The sequence below is a fragment of the Talpa occidentalis genome, unplaced genomic scaffold (genome assembly GCF_014898055.3).
Source record: "Talpa occidentalis isolate TD23 unplaced genomic scaffold, MPIMG_talOcc4v2.1 talOcc4.9, whole genome shotgun sequence".
In the NCBI taxonomy this organism is placed as follows: domain Eukaryota; kingdom Metazoa; phylum Chordata; class Mammalia; order Eulipotyphla; family Talpidae; genus Talpa; species Talpa occidentalis.
Genome location: NW_023605305.1, coordinates 28,439,583 through 28,456,847, shown reverse-complemented (window position 1 = coordinate 28,456,847; position 17,265 = coordinate 28,439,583). Strand labels below are relative to the sequence as shown.

At 44.2% G+C, this 17,265-nt stretch overlaps 1 protein-coding gene across 1 annotated transcript in view; it reads right to left on the bottom strand.

Annotated features, from left to right (window-relative positions):
* Window positions 1-17,061, bottom strand: part of MAST2 (microtubule associated serine/threonine kinase 2) — a 138,134-nt gene extending 121,073 nt beyond the window's left edge. The window contains exon 1 of the mRNA XM_037500978.2: window positions 16,885-17,061. Coding sequence (XP_037356875.1) covers window positions 16,885-17,061 — 177 coding nt within the window. The remainder of the gene's footprint in view (window positions 1-16,884) is intronic.
* Window positions 17,062-17,265: the final 204 nt, after the last annotated feature.

The following is a 17,265-nucleotide window of genomic DNA, read 5'->3' as shown; positions in this document are numbered from 1 at the left end:
CACACACACACACACACACAAAAAAAAAACAGACAATGGGTGGTGGATCAAGGGGTTAAGCAACTCTCTGGTGGCGCAAGGGGTTAAGCACAGCACTATGAAGCAGTCTGCAGCCTCTGCAACACAAGTTCAATCCCCGGCCGGCAAGGGAGCAACCCACATGGCACAGCAGACCTCTCCTGTGCCCGCTGCTCCCCTCAGCAATGTACTTGGGTCAATCTCCCTGTTCTGTTCCCCACTCTGTCTCTGGTGAATCCTCTCACCGTCCCCCCTCCCCCGCATCTCTGGCCTTTACCCCAGCTCTTATATGCATAGATAAATAAATCTTTAAAAAAAAAAAAACAGACAATTATAAACCAGAGACATCCTGCAGAGGAGGGGTAAGGAGAGTGATTGGAGGGAAGGAGGGAGGAGCACAGGGGACTATGGTGATGGACATGGATGAACTGGTGGAGGAAATTCTATGGGGACTACTCTTGAGGGAGGAAAAAAAAGCAAACATTGTTTAAAAATGAACGATGTAAAATATATATAAATAAATTTTTTTAAATTATGGTGTAGGGGGGGCCTCCCCGGTGGCGCAGCGGTTGAGGGCTGGGTTGCGAAGCTGCCCGCGGCCTCTGCGGCGCCGGTTCGATCCCTGGCTGCTTCCCGGCCACCGGAGGAGGGTCCCACATGGCGCGTGGACCTCTCCTGCCGCCCGCTGCTCCCCTCAGCAGTGTACTTCGGTCCTTCTGCCTGCTCTGCTCCCCGCTCTGGCTCTGGTGAATTCTCTCACCCTCCCATGCTTCTGACTGTACCCAGTGCATGTATAAACAAAAACAAACAAACAAATAAATAAATAAATAAAACATGCCTCTATAAAAAAAAAAATTATGGTGTAGGGCATACATCTGACAAAGGACCGATTTCAAGACCTACAAAGAACTCATAAAACTCTACAAAGACAAAACAAGTAACCCAAATCAAAATATGGGCAAAAGAACTAAACAGACTAATGTCTCCAAAGAAGACATTAAAACTATCAGCAGGCACATGGAAAAAAAAATGTTTACAATCACTTATTATTAGAGAAATGCAAATCAAGACCAAAATGAGATACCATCTCACACCTGAGAATAGCCCATATCAAAAAGACCAGAAACAAGTGTGGGCAAAATGTGATTAAAAGGGAACCCTCCTGGGGCCTCCCCGGTGGCGCAGAGGTTGAGCGCTGGGTTGCGAAGCTGCCCACAGCCTCTGCGGTGCCAGTTCGATCCCCGGCTGCTCCCTGGCCACCAGAGGAGGGTCCCACATGGCGCGCAGACCTCTCCTGCCGCCCGCTGCTCCCCTCAGCAGTGTACTTCGGTCCTTCTGCCTGCTCTGCTCCCCGCTCTGGCTCTGGTGAATTCTCTCACCCTCCCGCGCTTCTGACTGTACCCAGTGCTTGTAGAAATAAATAAATAAATAAATCTTAAAAAAAAAAAAAAAAAGGGAACCCTCCTGGGCCTCCCCTGGTGGTGCAGGCATTTGAGCACAACGATGTGAAGCTGTCCACAGCCTCTGCAGTACGGGTTCCCGGCCAGCGAGAATCCCACATGGAGTGGCAGACCTCTCCCTGTCTTGCCTGCTGCTCCCCTCAGCAGTGTATTTCAGTCAATCTGACTGTTCTGTTCCCCACTCTGCCTCTGGTGAATCCTCTCACCCTCTTGCGCATCTGGCCTGTACCCCGGTTCTTGTATGCATGAATAAATCTTTAAAAAATAAATAAATAAAAATAAAAGAGAACCCTCCTACACTGCTGGTAGGACTGCAAACTGGTCTAGTCCTTATGAAAAGCAGTATGGAGGTGTCTCAAAACATTAAACAGGGTTCTGCCATTCAACCTCCAACCCAATAATAACACTCCTAGGCATCTACCAAAAAAATTCAAAAATGCTAATTTGAAATGAATCTTGCACATCCATGTTTATTGTAACATTTACTATAGTAAACTATGGAAACAACCTTAGTGCCCTAGAACAGATGAGTGAACAAGATGTGATTGATATACACACACACACACAGAGGAATACTATTAAGCAATCAAAGAAGATAAAGTCATGCCATTTGCAGCAACATAGATGGAACTTGAAAGGATAATGCTAAGAGAAGTAAGTCAGGAAGAGAAAGAAATGCCAGATGGTGTCAATAAAATGTGGACTATATAGTAACTAAATTAATAGTCAGATAGACAAGCTGAAAACTAATTCTTGACAGCTTACTACAGAACTGAAATACCAAGGCGGAGTAGAATTGGGGGACGAGAAAGAATAAAGAGGGAAGAAAGCACAATGGTCTATGATGGTGGAAGATGGGTGAGTTGGTGGTGTGTACACTACGGTAGTAATACCTGACTGGCGATACCCTAATATTACCTCAGTTAATAATAAATATTTTTTAAATGGCATTGGGAAAACTGGACAACTACAAATCAAAGACTGAAACTAGATCACTATCTTACACCCTACACATAAATCAACTCAAAATGAGTAAAAGACTTGGATGTGAGACCCAAAACCATAAAATTCATAGAAGAAAGCATAGGCAAAACACGGACTTCAGGGATATTTTTGAGGATTACTCTCCAAAGGTAAGAAAAACAAGAGTGACAATTGAGACTATTATCAAGCTGGGAAGCTTCTACACAGCAAAAGAAACTATCACTAAAACAAAAAAGACATCCTAACAAATGTGAAAGAATAGTTGTACACCATACATCCAACAAGGGGCTGATATTCAAGATCTACAAAGAGGCCCTACATCAACAAATAGTAAAATAACCCAATCAGAAAATGGACAGAAGAGCTAAAAAGGCATTTCTCCAAAGAAGACATATAAATGGGCAACAGAAAAAATGCTCATCACTTCTCTGAGAAGTAAATCAAAACCACAATGAGATCCACCACACATCTATGAGAATGGCCAATATCAAAAATATCAGAAATAACAAGTGCTGATGAGAATGTGGAGAAAAAGGAATCCTCTTTCACTGTTAGTGGGAATGTAGATCGGTCCAGCCCCTTTGGAAAGCAGCAGGGAGATTTCTCAAAATACTAAAAATGGACCTACCATATGACTCAGCAATTCCACTTCCAGGTATCTACTCAAAAAATAAAACACTAGGGCCTCCCAGGTGGCATAAGGGGTTAAGCGTCAGCACTATGAAGCAATCCTCTGCAGCACGAGTTCAATCCCCAGCCAAGGAGGTGACCCATATGGGCAGCATACCTCTCCTGACTCGCCTGCTGCTCCCCTCAGCAGTGTATTTCAGTAGATTTGCCTGTTCTGCTCCCCACTCTGTCTCTGGTGAATCCTCTCACACACACACACACCCACCTCTGGCCTGTACCCCAGTTCTTGAACGCATAAATAAATCTTTAAAAAAAACCCCACTAATTCAGGGCCTCCCTGGTGGCGCAGTGGTTGAGCACTGGGTTGCGAAGCTGCCCGCAGCCTTTGCAGCTCCGGTTAGATCCCCGGCCGCCGGGCGAGGGTCCCACATGGCACGCAAACCTCTCCTGCCACCGGCTGCTCCCCTCAGCAGTGTATTTCATCGGTCTGCCTGTTCTGCCCCCTGCTCTGGCTCTGGTGAATCCTCTCACCCTCCCACGCTTCTGACCGTACCCAGTGCTTGTATACATAAATAAATAAATCTTTAAAAAAAAAAAAAAACACTAATTCAAAGGGATATATGCACTCCTATGTTCACTGCAGCACTATTTACAATAGTCAAGCTATGGAACAACTTAAGCACCCACAGACAAATGAGGAGATCAGGAAAATGAGGTATATATACACAATAGAACACTACTCAATTATCAAAAAATAAACTTTTGTGATTTGCAACAACCTGGATGGAACTAAAGGGGATTGTGCTAAGTGAAACAAGTCAGAAGGTGGACAAGCTTTCCAAGTAAATCACCAGACTAGTTCAAAAATTTCCAACGTAATACCTCCAATACACAGAGAGGATTGTGTCACAAATTATGTGAAATTGACAATACAGTACTCAAGTTGTAAACAGTTTACTGTCTTAAATAAAGGAAGATTCTGGGTAAACATTACAATGAAGTCAATTAGGTTGCTTTTCAACATTCCTGAAAAGCAAGAATGAATGAAAAAAAATTTAAAGGAGAATTACAGCTAGGATTTCAGAAATTACACATAACCTACATTTACCTAATTGTAATGGCAGCAATCTTAACTTTACACACAAGATTAGTATTATGCTGATATAAGGTATTAAAGACAAGATTCAAATTAGGCAAAGGATCCACAGCTAAAACCAGGAATCTATATACTAAAAACTTGTCTATAAGACTAAAAATAATGTGTTAACTCAGTAGGATTCATCTTATTCCATATGACTGGTGAAGAACATTCCATATCCTATGGCAAATTCTCCTTCACCTATCCTGCCAAGAGTCATATCCAGGTGCCATATGAAACAAAGTCCATTCTCTTGGGATGAAGTCCAACAAATGATGGTAGAGGATTATGGGTGCTTTTTTCTTTTTTTTTTTTTTTTTTAGAGGCATGTATTTTTATTTATTTATGATTTTTATTTATTTGTTTGTTTGTTTTGTTTATACAAGCACTGGGTACAGTCAGAAGCACGGGAGGGTGAGAGAATTCACCAGAGCCAGAGCAGGGAGCAGAGCAGGCAGAAGGACCGAAGCACACTGCTGAGGGGAGCAGCGGGCGGCAGGAGAGGTCTGTGCGCCATGTGGGACCCTACTCTGGTGGCCGGGAAGCAGCCGGGGATCGAACCGGCGCTGCAGAGGCCGCGGGCAGCTTCGCAACCCAGCGCTCAACCGCTGCGCCACCGGGGAGGCCCTATGGGTGCTTTTTTGATGGGTGTGGTATAACATACACCTGAAGACGCATATGCCCCTAGATTATATACAGTGTTATAAATGAATGTTTCCTCAATAAAAAAAATACGAATTTTTAAAAGTTTATTCTCTTAATTCCTATCAAAATTCCTTTGTTGATGACATAATTCCTAAAAAACCAAGTAGACCATAGCTCAAGATCAAACACAACATATAAAACTTTAACCGGATCATGAATGTTAACTATAAAACCTAAAAGTATAAACCCTCAGAAAAAAAAATAAGAGTAGTAGTTTTTGTAACTTTAAGTAGAGTTCTTACATAAGCACAATGCACAACTTTTAAAAAGAACAAATTTATAAATTGGATTTCATCACATTTTAAAATGACTGTTCTTCCAAAAAATGCTGGTTAAGGGCCTCCCCTGGTGGCTCAGTGGTTGAGCGCTGGGCTGCGAAGCTGCCTGCAGCCTCTGCAGTGCCAGTTCGATCCCCGACCACCGGCAAGGGTCCCACCTGGCGCGCAGACCTCTCCTGCCGCCCGCTGCTCCCCTCAGCAGTGTACTTCGGTCCTTCTGCCTGCTCTACTCCCCGCTCTGGCTCTGGTGAATTCTCTCGCCCTCCCTCGCTTCTGACTGTACCCAGTGCTTGTATAAATAAATAAATAAATCTTAAAAAAAAAAAAAAATGCTGTTTAAAAAATAAAACTGGAACCTCCCCTGGTAGCGCAGTGGTTCAGCGCTGGGCTGCGGAGCTGCCTGCAGCTTCTGCAGAGCCGGTTTGATCCCGGCCACCCAGCGAGGGTCCCACATGGCACGGCATACCTCTCCTCCAGCGCCCACTGCTCCCCTCAGCTGTGTATTTCGTCAGTCTGCCTGCTCTGCTCCCTACTCTGGTGAATTCTCTCGCCCTCCTGCGCTTCTGACTGTACCCAGTGCTTGTATAAATAAATAAATCTTTAAAAAAAATTTTTTTAAATAATAAATAAATAAATAAAACTCACACAAGAAAAAATATTTGTAAAACACACATCTGGCAAAGAACTGCATTCAGTATCTATAAAGATCTTTCACAATTTTATAATAAGAAAACATAGACGTCAACTGTAAGTATCAGGAAGTTTGAACATACCCTCGACAAGAAAGAGGCAAATATGGCAAGTGAACATATAAAGCCATCCTCAATATCATTTATCATTAAGAAACAAAACATTTAATAAATGAGAGGTAACATCAGCAAAATAGAACACATAGCTCCAAGCTAACAAAACACTGAAAAACAAGCAAAAAACATCAGAATCATCTTTGTCAGGATTCTAGAGAAGTCAAATGTTTGTAGCGATGCTAAATCAAGACATTAGCTTAAAAACAATAGGAAAGTTTTGTGGCATTTTTACTTTCCCTTGTTCCACCCACTCCTTCATGTGGAGTCAGTCTTAAAGATATTAGCCCATGTTTCCAGTGCAGGACCATGGTCCTTGGTTCCAGAAGGGACAGAACAGACCTATTCACAAACTATTGCTGATGCCTGTTCAAACTTGTCCAGGGGATACCTGAAGGACTGATGCATGGCATCCTCCTATTTCATTTAATTCAAAATCTTATTAAGGTGGAAAAGCAGCAGGCATTGCTCAAAAACACTGTAAAGTGATCCAAATATCCATACTCACAAGGGCAAAAATTAGAAATAAGATATATACAATAGACTGCCTAACATCTGGAAGCAAAAAAGGAGTTTCTTTGGAAAATTAGATCAAAAATATCTGTGTATACAGGGTTATTTAGAAAGCCCAGGGCAAGATACAAGCTCAAAGACCTGAAATCCATCAAATATAATTTAAATGTAAGAGTCCACACTGATAATGAAAAATAATTCATAGGTCACCTGCTCAGAACTACAGAAAACCACCAATTCATTATCTTAAAAAACAGGTAAATAATCAGGTCTTTCTTACATAAACCATACCACTGTGAACCAAACGGTAGATGAGAGGAACATCTCCTTAAAATTTTATTCCAGCTAATAAATGAAAACAAAATAATAGAATTAGATATCCATTTTTCAACTCCCAAATAGTGGAGTAAGCATCAAACAAGCATCAACAACTGTTAAAATCAATAGGCAAAAAAACAGACATTATGTGCTTCCCATTGAAATAACACACCATTACCTAGAATCTTACCAAAGATATTGAACCTGAGTCTAAGTTTCTATATCCAACTGTAATCACAGTAAATATAAAGGATGCAGACACATTTTGAAATGCACCTTAGGCATGCAACATAGACTATGGGAAACTCTACATGTCCAATGCCCTAGTTTTCCAACATGCGATTTTAAGAAAAAATAAAGAGGGAAGTAAAACCTATAAAGGAGACAAACATATCTAATTTTTTTAAATGCGTAAGACTAAATTATAATGTCTAGAGATGCAAAATTAGGTGATAGAAACCAACTTAAAAATTGGTTTCAAGTTCAACTTGAAAGTTTAGCTACACCACAGTTAAAAATTAAGAGAGACAAGAAATGATTACTCTTTAAGTCAAGATAGTGATTATTTTTGGAGAGGAGGAGGGATTATGACTCATATGAGGCATAAAGCAGAATTTCTAGAATGGCAGACAAAATTCCTTTTTTGACCTGGACAGTGGTCAAAGGGTGTTCATCTTATAATAATTAAATTACAATTTGTTTCCAGTATTTTTCTGTCCTTATTATATTTTACAACAAAAATTTTAAAGTGAAAGTAAAGCAAGATTTAAAAAATCACAAAACAAATGACCTACAACAGGAAAAGAATATTCTGCTACACACAGTGATAGTAGTGACAAAGAGCAGGTAAATAAGAAACATGGAAACAAACATTTAGTGAGATCCAATATAAACCAGGCATTTTTAAATCTTGAGTTAATCATAAAAACAACACTGCAGGGCCTTCCCAGTGGCACAGTGGGTTGAGCACAGCACTGTGAAGCTGTCCACTGCCTCTGCAGCACTGGTTCGATTCCTGGCTAGCCAGGGAGATACCCACATGGCACAGCAGACCTCTCCCGTCTTTGCCTGCTGGTCCCCTCAGCAGTGTGTTTCAGTCCATCTGTCTGTTCTGCTCCCCGCTCTGTCTCTGGTGAATCCTCTCACAGGCCTCTGGCCTGTACCCCAATTCTTGTATAAAAATAAATCTTAAAAAAAATGCAAAATAGACATTCTCTTCATTTCAAATTTAAATCTATTAAGCTACTAAGAGAATTAAAATCCAGTGTGATTTCAAAGTATGATTTCCTTCCATATTATATTTTAATGACATTAATAAACAACTCCCAATAATCAATAAGAAAACAAAGACCATACAAAACAAAAAGAAGGTACATAAGGATATCACAGCAGACAAAAATATTGAAATAAACAATATAGAAAAGACTCACTAGTAATAAAGGAAAGATATTTTAGACATTGCAATGCCATCTATACCTTGCAAGTCAACATAAAGTAATAAACTGATAACACCAGCAGTTAAAAGGATATAGGAAAACATCACTGGCCAAAGTACAAATTGGTACAATCACTGCAAAAAGCAATTTGGCAATAATATCCAGCAAGAGAAACTCTTGCACATGTGTACACAGAAATAAAAGTACAAAGAAATTTACTGAGGCATAAAAGGGAAAATAAAAATAACCTAAAGGCCCAATATTATATGAATGGATAAATTATTTATTCAAAGGAATGCTACATAGCAGTTAAAAAGTTAATGTAACTGCACCTCCCTGGTGGTGCAGGGGTTAAAGACAGCGCTACCAAGCTATCACCAGCCTCTGCAGCACAAGTTCGATCCGATCCGGGATCCCTGGCTGGCCAGGGAGCAACCCACATGGTGCAGCAGACCTCTCCTGGCTCGCCCGCTGCTCCCCTCAGCAGTGTGTTTCAGTAGATCTGCCTGTTCTGCTTCCCACTGTTTCTTTTGAATCCTCTCAGCCCCCACACCCCTGCCTATACCCCAGTTCTTATATACACAAATAAATAAATCTTAAAATAAAATTAATGTAACTGATCTAAATGTATTAACATATATGAAGATTGGCAAACTTCAGCTGGCAGGGTAAAACCTACCCATCACCTACTGAGTCCTGCCAGCAAACTAAAAATAATTTTTACATGTGTAAGTGGCTGAAAAGCAAATCAAAAGAATGCTTCATGAAATAGTATTTTCAACATGGCAAATATGACAAATATTCCAATTCAAGATCTGTGTATACAATTTTCTCACAACATAACCAAGTTCACCTATTTACACTGTCTTATGGGTGTTTTGCTACAACAGTAGAGTTGCGTAGTTTTGACAGAGACAATACGACAAGTCCTAAAATATTTATTATCTGCTCCTTTACAGAAAAGTTTTAGATTCATGAAATGCCCAGCGTCAACAAAAACAGAAAACAGATTAGTGGTTGCCAAAGTCTGGGTTAAGAAAGCAGAAAGTGGGGAATGACTAGTTAATGGATATGAGATTTTTTTGTGGAGTGATAAAGATGTTCTGGAACTAGATAGTGGTGCTGTTTTCATAATAAAACAAAAATCACTGATTATAAATTTAATGTAAGTGTATTTTACCATAATCTTAAAAAGTCAAAGCACATATGGACCTGAGTTCTCTTGGACCACAGATCCTTGCAGTAACCTATGAAGTTAAAACAGCAGGACCCAGTCACCTTACTCTCTGACTTCTCTTTGGTTTCCTTCTGGCTTTTTCCCTCTTCCACATGGTTTGGCTGACAAAGTAAGAAAAACCTGAGGACAACTCTGAATAGCCACCAATATGTGAAGGAGATTGCACAGGGATAGAAAAACAAGCTTTTCCAGATCTCCTAGCTGTTACTGGGAAACGGTCTTTACTTACATTCAAAATGGTTACCCATAACTCTAGCCCTACAAAGAATGAAAAGAAACTATGGGGCCTCCCCGGTGGCTCAGTGGTTGAGCGCTGGGTTGCGAAGCTGCCCGCGGCCTCTGCAGCGCCGGTTTGATCCCCGGCTGCTCCCCGGCCACCAGAGGAGGGTCCCGCATGGCGCACAGACCTCTCCTGCTGCCCGCTGCTCCTCTCAGCAGTGTACTTCAGTCCTTCTGCCTGCTCTGCTGCCTGCTCTGGTGAATTCTCTCTCCCTCCCGCGCTTCTGACTGTACCCAGTGCATGTATAAGCAAAAACAAACAAACAAATAAATTAATAAATAAAACATGCCTCTATTAAAAAAAAAAAAAAAGAAAAAGAAAGGAAACTATGGTTCTAGGCTATGTACACCCAAAATAAGAAAGCTTCTGTAGTTCTTGCTGAGATCTATATTGGGCCTATGGCAGGGACTAGTTAGATATTGACCAAACATGATTCACTCTCCTCTGGGGCACAATCTGAACAATATTTCCCAGTCCTCCAGCAATTAGGCATAGCCCTACGACTACACTCTGGCAATGAGGATATGGATTGAAGTGATTAGTACTGGCCTATCAAAGCCTCTCCCAAGATCCCACACATGCCTCAGGTGCCCCTGGAAGTCACCTGTAGAAAATGGTGAAGCCTCCATTAGTCTGAGTTCTTTTGAATGTATCCCTTACAGCAATCAGTGTTCTTTAAAGTAAAAGAGAGCTAGTAATAAAATGGTAAAAGAAGGCCTCCCTGGTGGCAGAGGGGTTAAAGTCTCAGAGCTGTCAAGCTATCACCAGCCAGCTACTGCAGCATGAGTTCAATCCCTGGTCAGGGAACTAAACCACATGGTGTGGCAGACCTCTCCTGTCTTGCCCACTGCTCCCTTCAGCAGTGTATTTCAGTAGATCTGCCTGTTCTGCTCCCCACTGTGCCTCTGGTGAATCCTCTCACCCCCCACACTTCTGGCCTACATCCCAGGTCTTCTATGAATGAATGAATGAATGAATGAATGAATGAATGAATGAAAATACTGTTATATTCAAGTTGGTACAAATAAAATGATATCTCAGAATTTTAAAATGTGGTCACTGACCTGAATTTGTGGTTAATTACATTCAAAAACTTAGAGATGATTCTGACTGCTAAGACAGTTACCAAATAAAGAAATCCATAAAAGTTTTGCATCACATATAGGTTAATCAAGTTCCCTCAGGTCAGAGTGAAATTTGAAGTCAGAGAATGAATCAATGGTAATCATTATATACATTCACTCAAAAAGTATTTATTTAGTATCTTCTACATACAATTCCAAAAGCCAGAGATTATAGCAGTGAGAAAGACCCAAATTCCTGCCCTCACAAACCACATGTCCCAGTGTGGTAGAATGACAATAAACAACAAATATGCCGCAGTATCAGGTAAATACAGAACATGACTATAAAGAAAGGGAAAGAGTATTACTTTTGAAAGGGTGGTCGGGGGCTCCTTGGTGGTGCAAGGGATTAGATACCCAACCACGGAGCTAACCCATATGGTGCAGCAGACCTCTCCTGTTTCGCCCACTGCTCCCTTCAGCAGTATATTTCAGTAGATTCCCCTGTTTTGTTCTCCACTCTGTCTCTGGTGAATCCTCTCACCCCCCACACCTCTGGCCTGTACCCCAGTTGTTGTATGCATAAATAATCATTAAAAAAAAAAGTATTTCACAAGTAGGGCCTCCCTGGTGGCTCAAGGGGTTAAGTCTCAGCACTATCAAGCTGTCACCAGCCACTGAATCATGAGTTGGATCTCCCCCCCAGAGCCCCAAGGAAGCTAACCCACATGGTGCAGCAGACCTCACCTGTCTCACCCACTGCTCCCCTCAGCAGTGTATTTCAGTAAATCCACCTGTTCTGCTCCCCACTCTGTCTCTGGTGAATCCTCTCACACCCTGCACCTCTGGCCTACACCCTAGCTCTTGTATGCGTAAATAAATTAAAATAAAACCTTTAAAAAAAATCCTGAATTGGGTCTCCCCTGGTGGCGCAGCGGTTGAGCGCTGGGCTGCGAAGCTGCCCGCAGCCTCAGCAGCGCCAGTTCAATCCCTGGCCACCAGCGAGGGTCCTACATGGCGTGCAGACCTCTCCTGCTGCCCGCTGCTCCCCTCAGCAGTGTACTTCGTCAGTCTGCCTGCTCTGCTCTCCCCTCTGGCTCTGGTGAATTCGCTCACCCTCCCATGCTTCTGACTGTGCCCAGTCCATGTATAAATAAATAAATAAATAAATAAATAAATAAATATTAAAAAAAAAAAAAACTATTTCACAAGTAGCCATGCATTATTTATACAAGCACTGGGTACAGTCAGAAGCTCAGGAGGGTGAGAGAATTCACCAGAACCAGAGTGGGGAGCAGAACAGACAGACTGACGAAATACACTGCTGAGGGGAGCAGCGGGCACCGCAGGAGAGGTCTGCGCGCCATGTGGGACCCTCGCCGGCCGGCCTGGGGATCGACCCAGCACTGCAGCTTCGCAGCCCAGCGCTCAACCGCTGCGCAACCGGGGAGGCCCCATGCATTATTTTTTAACGTGAAAAAAGGAGGAAATTTTGGTATCTATTATGATACATTCATATGATAGAAAAGTAAACAGCAATGAAAAAATTCTACACACACACAACAGATTAATTTCAAAAACAAGATATAAATGAAAGAATCTAGTCACAAAAGAGTAAAAATTACATGGTTTTATCTACATGAAATTCAAACAAAAGGCAAAACTAATACATAGTGATTGAGGTTGGGAAATCAGTTACCTTTGGAAAAGGGTAATAACTGGGAAAAAGCACAAAGGAACACTGTAGGATACTAAAAATGTTCTACAGATTGATGTAAGTAACAGTCACCTGGGTGCATTAATTCTGCAAAAATTCATGGGCTGAATGAAACTCTGATTTGTGCATTGTTAAGTCACACCTCAACTAAAAGGTAAACAAACACAAAATCCTTGGTGACCCTGAAGACATCAGTTTTGGGGAAGTTTGTGTAAAAGCCAAACCATAACATGAGAGATGTACACAAGGTGAGGAAGCTCAGATAGTGAATACAAACTCATTTTTCAAGAAAGTTGCTGGTAAAACAAGGAAGAGATGATAAAGTGGCTTGGGTGGGTGTAGGGTAAAGAAAATATCAGGCTTTTCTGCCCTTCCGCCATCAGGATAGATGATGGATCCTTGTCCTGAATGCATGCCTGATGGCGGGCACCTGGAATACAGTGTGGGCATAGGTAGATGGGATTCAGCTGAGTTAAGACTGTGCTTTTAAGGGCGGCATCACGGGACGCCAGCAGCAGCAGCAGCAGCAGCAGCCGCCGCCGAAAGAGAAGCCGAGAAGCAGCAGAACAAATGCTAGAGAGCCCAGATAGAGTGAAGACTTGCTGGGGGGCTGGGAGGCTGGCAGGCCTGCCAGCCTCCCAGCCCCCCAGCCAGCACCCCTGCCTGCCAAATGCCTGGTGAACCCCAATAAAAAACCTGCAAAACCACTGAGGACTCTGACTCCTCCTTGACCCGGTCTGCATGGGATCAGAAAACCTGTATTGTGCCCAGTTCGGCCCTTACAATTGGCGTAGTCGGCAGGATCCATGTAGATGGGTATTGGAGCCCTCCGAAGACCTGGAGGGACTAAGGAGAACAGGCTGCTTGCCTGTGACGACGCTGGAGGCGCCATGGTGGCACAGAAGGTGGATATGGTCCAGAGCTGTGGGACGAGACCTCGCATGGAGGAGATGCCCGAGAGGACCAGCCAACAACACCGGAAAGGACCAGCCAATGACCCCTGAGGCAGCAGGCCGTTGCTGAAGCAGGGAGAGGCCAATGGACTTGAAATGATGGAGTGATGGACTGACAATCCCGCCAGAAGGTGGAGGACCTTGCAGGTTGATATGTTTTGGGACCCTGGGGGTGGAACAGTTTTGTTTGTAAACCCCAGGAGATGGGAATCTGGGAGTGGCCAGTGGGCCTAGATGGCCAAAAGCAGCCTGTTATGCCCAGCAGCCAGGTGGAGGAGAAAAGCCAACTGAGAAAGCAAAAGCTGGTACTGATGCTAAGTTGAGAAGCCCTAAGCAGCTGTTAAGCAGCCTGGGTATGCTGAAGAACTGTGAGTCTCGTAAAATCACCTGTGGGTGATGCCCTGCTCATTCTTGAGTGAGGGTGAGGAGCTGAGGAACCTGTCCTTGGGGGACGGGTGGGGAACGTGGCTTGGGGTGGAGCCCAAGCCAAATGTAGAGTTTGGATCCCTGACCCATGTGCTTGTGCAGTGGGTTAGCCTGAGTGCAGGGGTCTGCGAGTCGCATTGGTGGCTATGAAGGCCGAGTGTTGGAGCGACTGCAGACAGAAACCCTGAGGGTTGGCGATTACCCCCAACAGAATAAAATTGCCAATCCCAGAGCTAGTGCATCCTGGGGGTGGATGCTGTGTGTGGCTTGTAGCCGAGACTACAGCCAGAGAAGGCCAGGAAGTCTGACGGCTCCTGGCGTGTTGCAATAGATGTCATGAGTGATTCCCCTCCCTCATATGAGCAGTGCCTTCGGCAGCAGATTTGGTGGCTCATCTGCTGGTACCAATAATTGTCTTTTGCACTAGGTTGGTGCCCTGCCTGGACTTATTTGTGTTCTGTTGTATTTTGTTATATTGTATTTTGTTATATTTGATGTATTTGCTTCTGTGGGCCATGGCTGCATTGTTTGTTTGCTTAGAAAATTGTATATATAAAGGGGCCTCCCCGGTGGCGCAGCGGTTGAGCGCTGGGTTGCGAAGCTGCCCGCAGCCTTTGCAGCGCCGGTTCGTTCCCCGGCTGCTCCCCGGTCACCAGAGGAGGGTCCCGCATGGCGCGCAGACCTCTCCTGCCGCCCGCTGCTCCCCTCAGCAGTGTACTTCGGTCCTTCTGCCTGCTCTGCTCCCCGCTCTGGCTCTGGTGAATTCTCTCACCCTCCCGCACTTCTGACTGTACCCAGTGCATGTATAAACAAACAAACAAACAAACAAATAAATAAATAAATAAAAATGCCTCTATAAAAAAAAAAATCTTTAAAAAAAAAAAAAAAAAAAAAAAAAGAAAATTGTATATATATGTATAGACTGTATGGCAGAAAACCCTGAGGGGGTGGACTGTAGGGTAAAGAAAATATCAGGCTTTTCTGCCCTTCCGCCATCAGGATAGATGATGGATCCTTGTCCTGAATGCATGCCTGATGGCGGGCACCTGGAATACAGTGTGGGCATAGGTAGATGGGATTCAGCTGAGTTAAGACTGTGCTTTTAAGGGTGGCATCACGGGGATGCCAGCAGCAGCAGCAGCAGCAGCAGCAGCAGCAGCAGCAGCAGCAGCCGCCGAAGCAGAATCCGAAAGAGAAGCCGAGAAGCAGCAGAACGAACGCTAGAGAGCCCAGATAGAGTGAAGACTTGCTGGGGGCTGGGAGGCCTGCCAGCCTCCCAGCCAGCACCCCGCCTGCCAAATGCCTGGTGAACCCCAATAAAAAACCTTCAAAACCACTGAGGACTCTGACTCCTCCTTGACCTGGTCTGCATGGGATCAGAAAACCTGCACTGTGCCCAGTTCGGCCCTTACAGTGGGTTACACAATTCAGAGAAATTGTGTTACTTTGTTTTTATTTGAGGTATAAAACAAAGAAAATATATATAACAAGGGTCTACAACAGAGAAAGGATGAAATTCAGGTTATAAGTAGAGGGATTAGCCTTGAAAAGGAGAATGTTTTTACTTCTTTCTATGAGAATGAAGCAAAGGATGAATAAAGACAATTCTGAGATAGAGGAAAGGGGAATGTGAAGTAACCTTGAACTCTGTAGTGAAATACACGGTAAGGTCAATTGGACCAGGTGAACTGAGTCAGGAAAGGATCAGGGTTTTCCATACATTTCGAAGGTTTAGAGGGAGGAAATTACAGCAAAAGGACAATGCTCAGTGGTCTGAAAAAAGGCCAGAGATAGAGCTGATGGTAGTCTAGTCAAGACTAAGTGGAGAAAAAAAGGTGGAAGAACAAAACGGGGTGGGGTGGGGGAATCCCCATGCCAGCAAGCACATCACTGAAGCTGTATAATAAAAAGTAATATCTAAGAAAAATACTTATTTAAATGATGGGAAAGAGACAGGAAGCCTAACAGACGTACTGAAAGACTCAGGGATGAAGTCACTGGGGTCTCCAACAGAACGATGCAAAAGGAAAACTGTCACTAGAATTTGTTACTACAGAACTTTTCTGTAAATCCTGCAAGATCAAGAACCACATACTCTCCTTTAACTGAACTTCCTACAGCTGGTAGTGGCAGTTTCTCCTCCCTGATAAAACTGACCTTTATCCCCTACTTCTAAATACACACAGGCTTGATTAATAAATAATAAAACATACCCTGTCCATTTAGAAACTCCCATTAATATTTTTACATTACTTTCTGTTTTCCCATCAAGGTGTTTTCAGGGGTAAACTCTTAGACGGCAGAGCCAATATTTATAAATTCTCAGCTCCCAGCACTAGACTTGAGATACCACACACTCAAGTGTTTTTAAAAGTGCTTTCTCGTGAAACAGATTACCGAGAACCTTAACAATGATTCTGCACACACTCCTACACGGCTATGATAGTCAAATCACAGAATGTTTAGGAATGACATCCATTTTTACAACTGTCAAGACCACCTCTATGAAACAGGATTACATTTACTACAGACAACGTTGTGTTTCCCCACCTTACACACTATTTACCCCTCTGGATAACTCAATGCCCCCTTTTTAGTAAGACCACTCTGCAGTTCATTTACTCCCAGTCCACATCCCAGCGTCCTTCTTCCCACCAGAATCCCTCACCACAAATGCCCATGAGACCATTTTTTCATTCCTCACACCCCATTTTCCGTTCTACCCCGGGCCATCGCTTCCACTTCTCTATTCCCCATTCTTCTGCCTCTCCAGACCTCCCATTGCTCCTGCCGAACTCTTTGGTCCCCAGCACTCAAAAGCCTTAGCCCAAACCCGGCGGGCAAAGACTTCCCACCTTCCCCATTGCCCCCAGGAAGGCTCTCCCTACCCATCCTCTGCCTTTCGGACTCCGGTCCGCCCCTACCTGCTCCTTGACCTCGGGTCCCGCGGGCCCGGTCCGTTCCTCCAGTCGCTGCCTCCCGGGCGGCGCTCGCCGGCGAAGGGGCTGGGGCTGGGGCAGCTCCGCCGCCCGCTGCGTCCCATCCTCCCGGCGGGCGGCCGCGGGCGGCTGCGGTCGGTCGCGGCACCGCGTCCGCTTCATCTCCGCGGCTGGGCCCCGCGGGCGTCAACGCCGCGAACGTCCCAGCCCCGCACGGCCCCGGGCCGCAGCGCTGCCGCGCCAACCACCGCCCGCGGCCATGGTGGCCGGCCGGGCGCCCGAAGACACCGACCCCAGCCCGCAGCGCCTCCGCGCGTCCCCGGGCCTCAAGCGCCGCGGCCTGCTGGCTACTCCCTACGAGGGCGG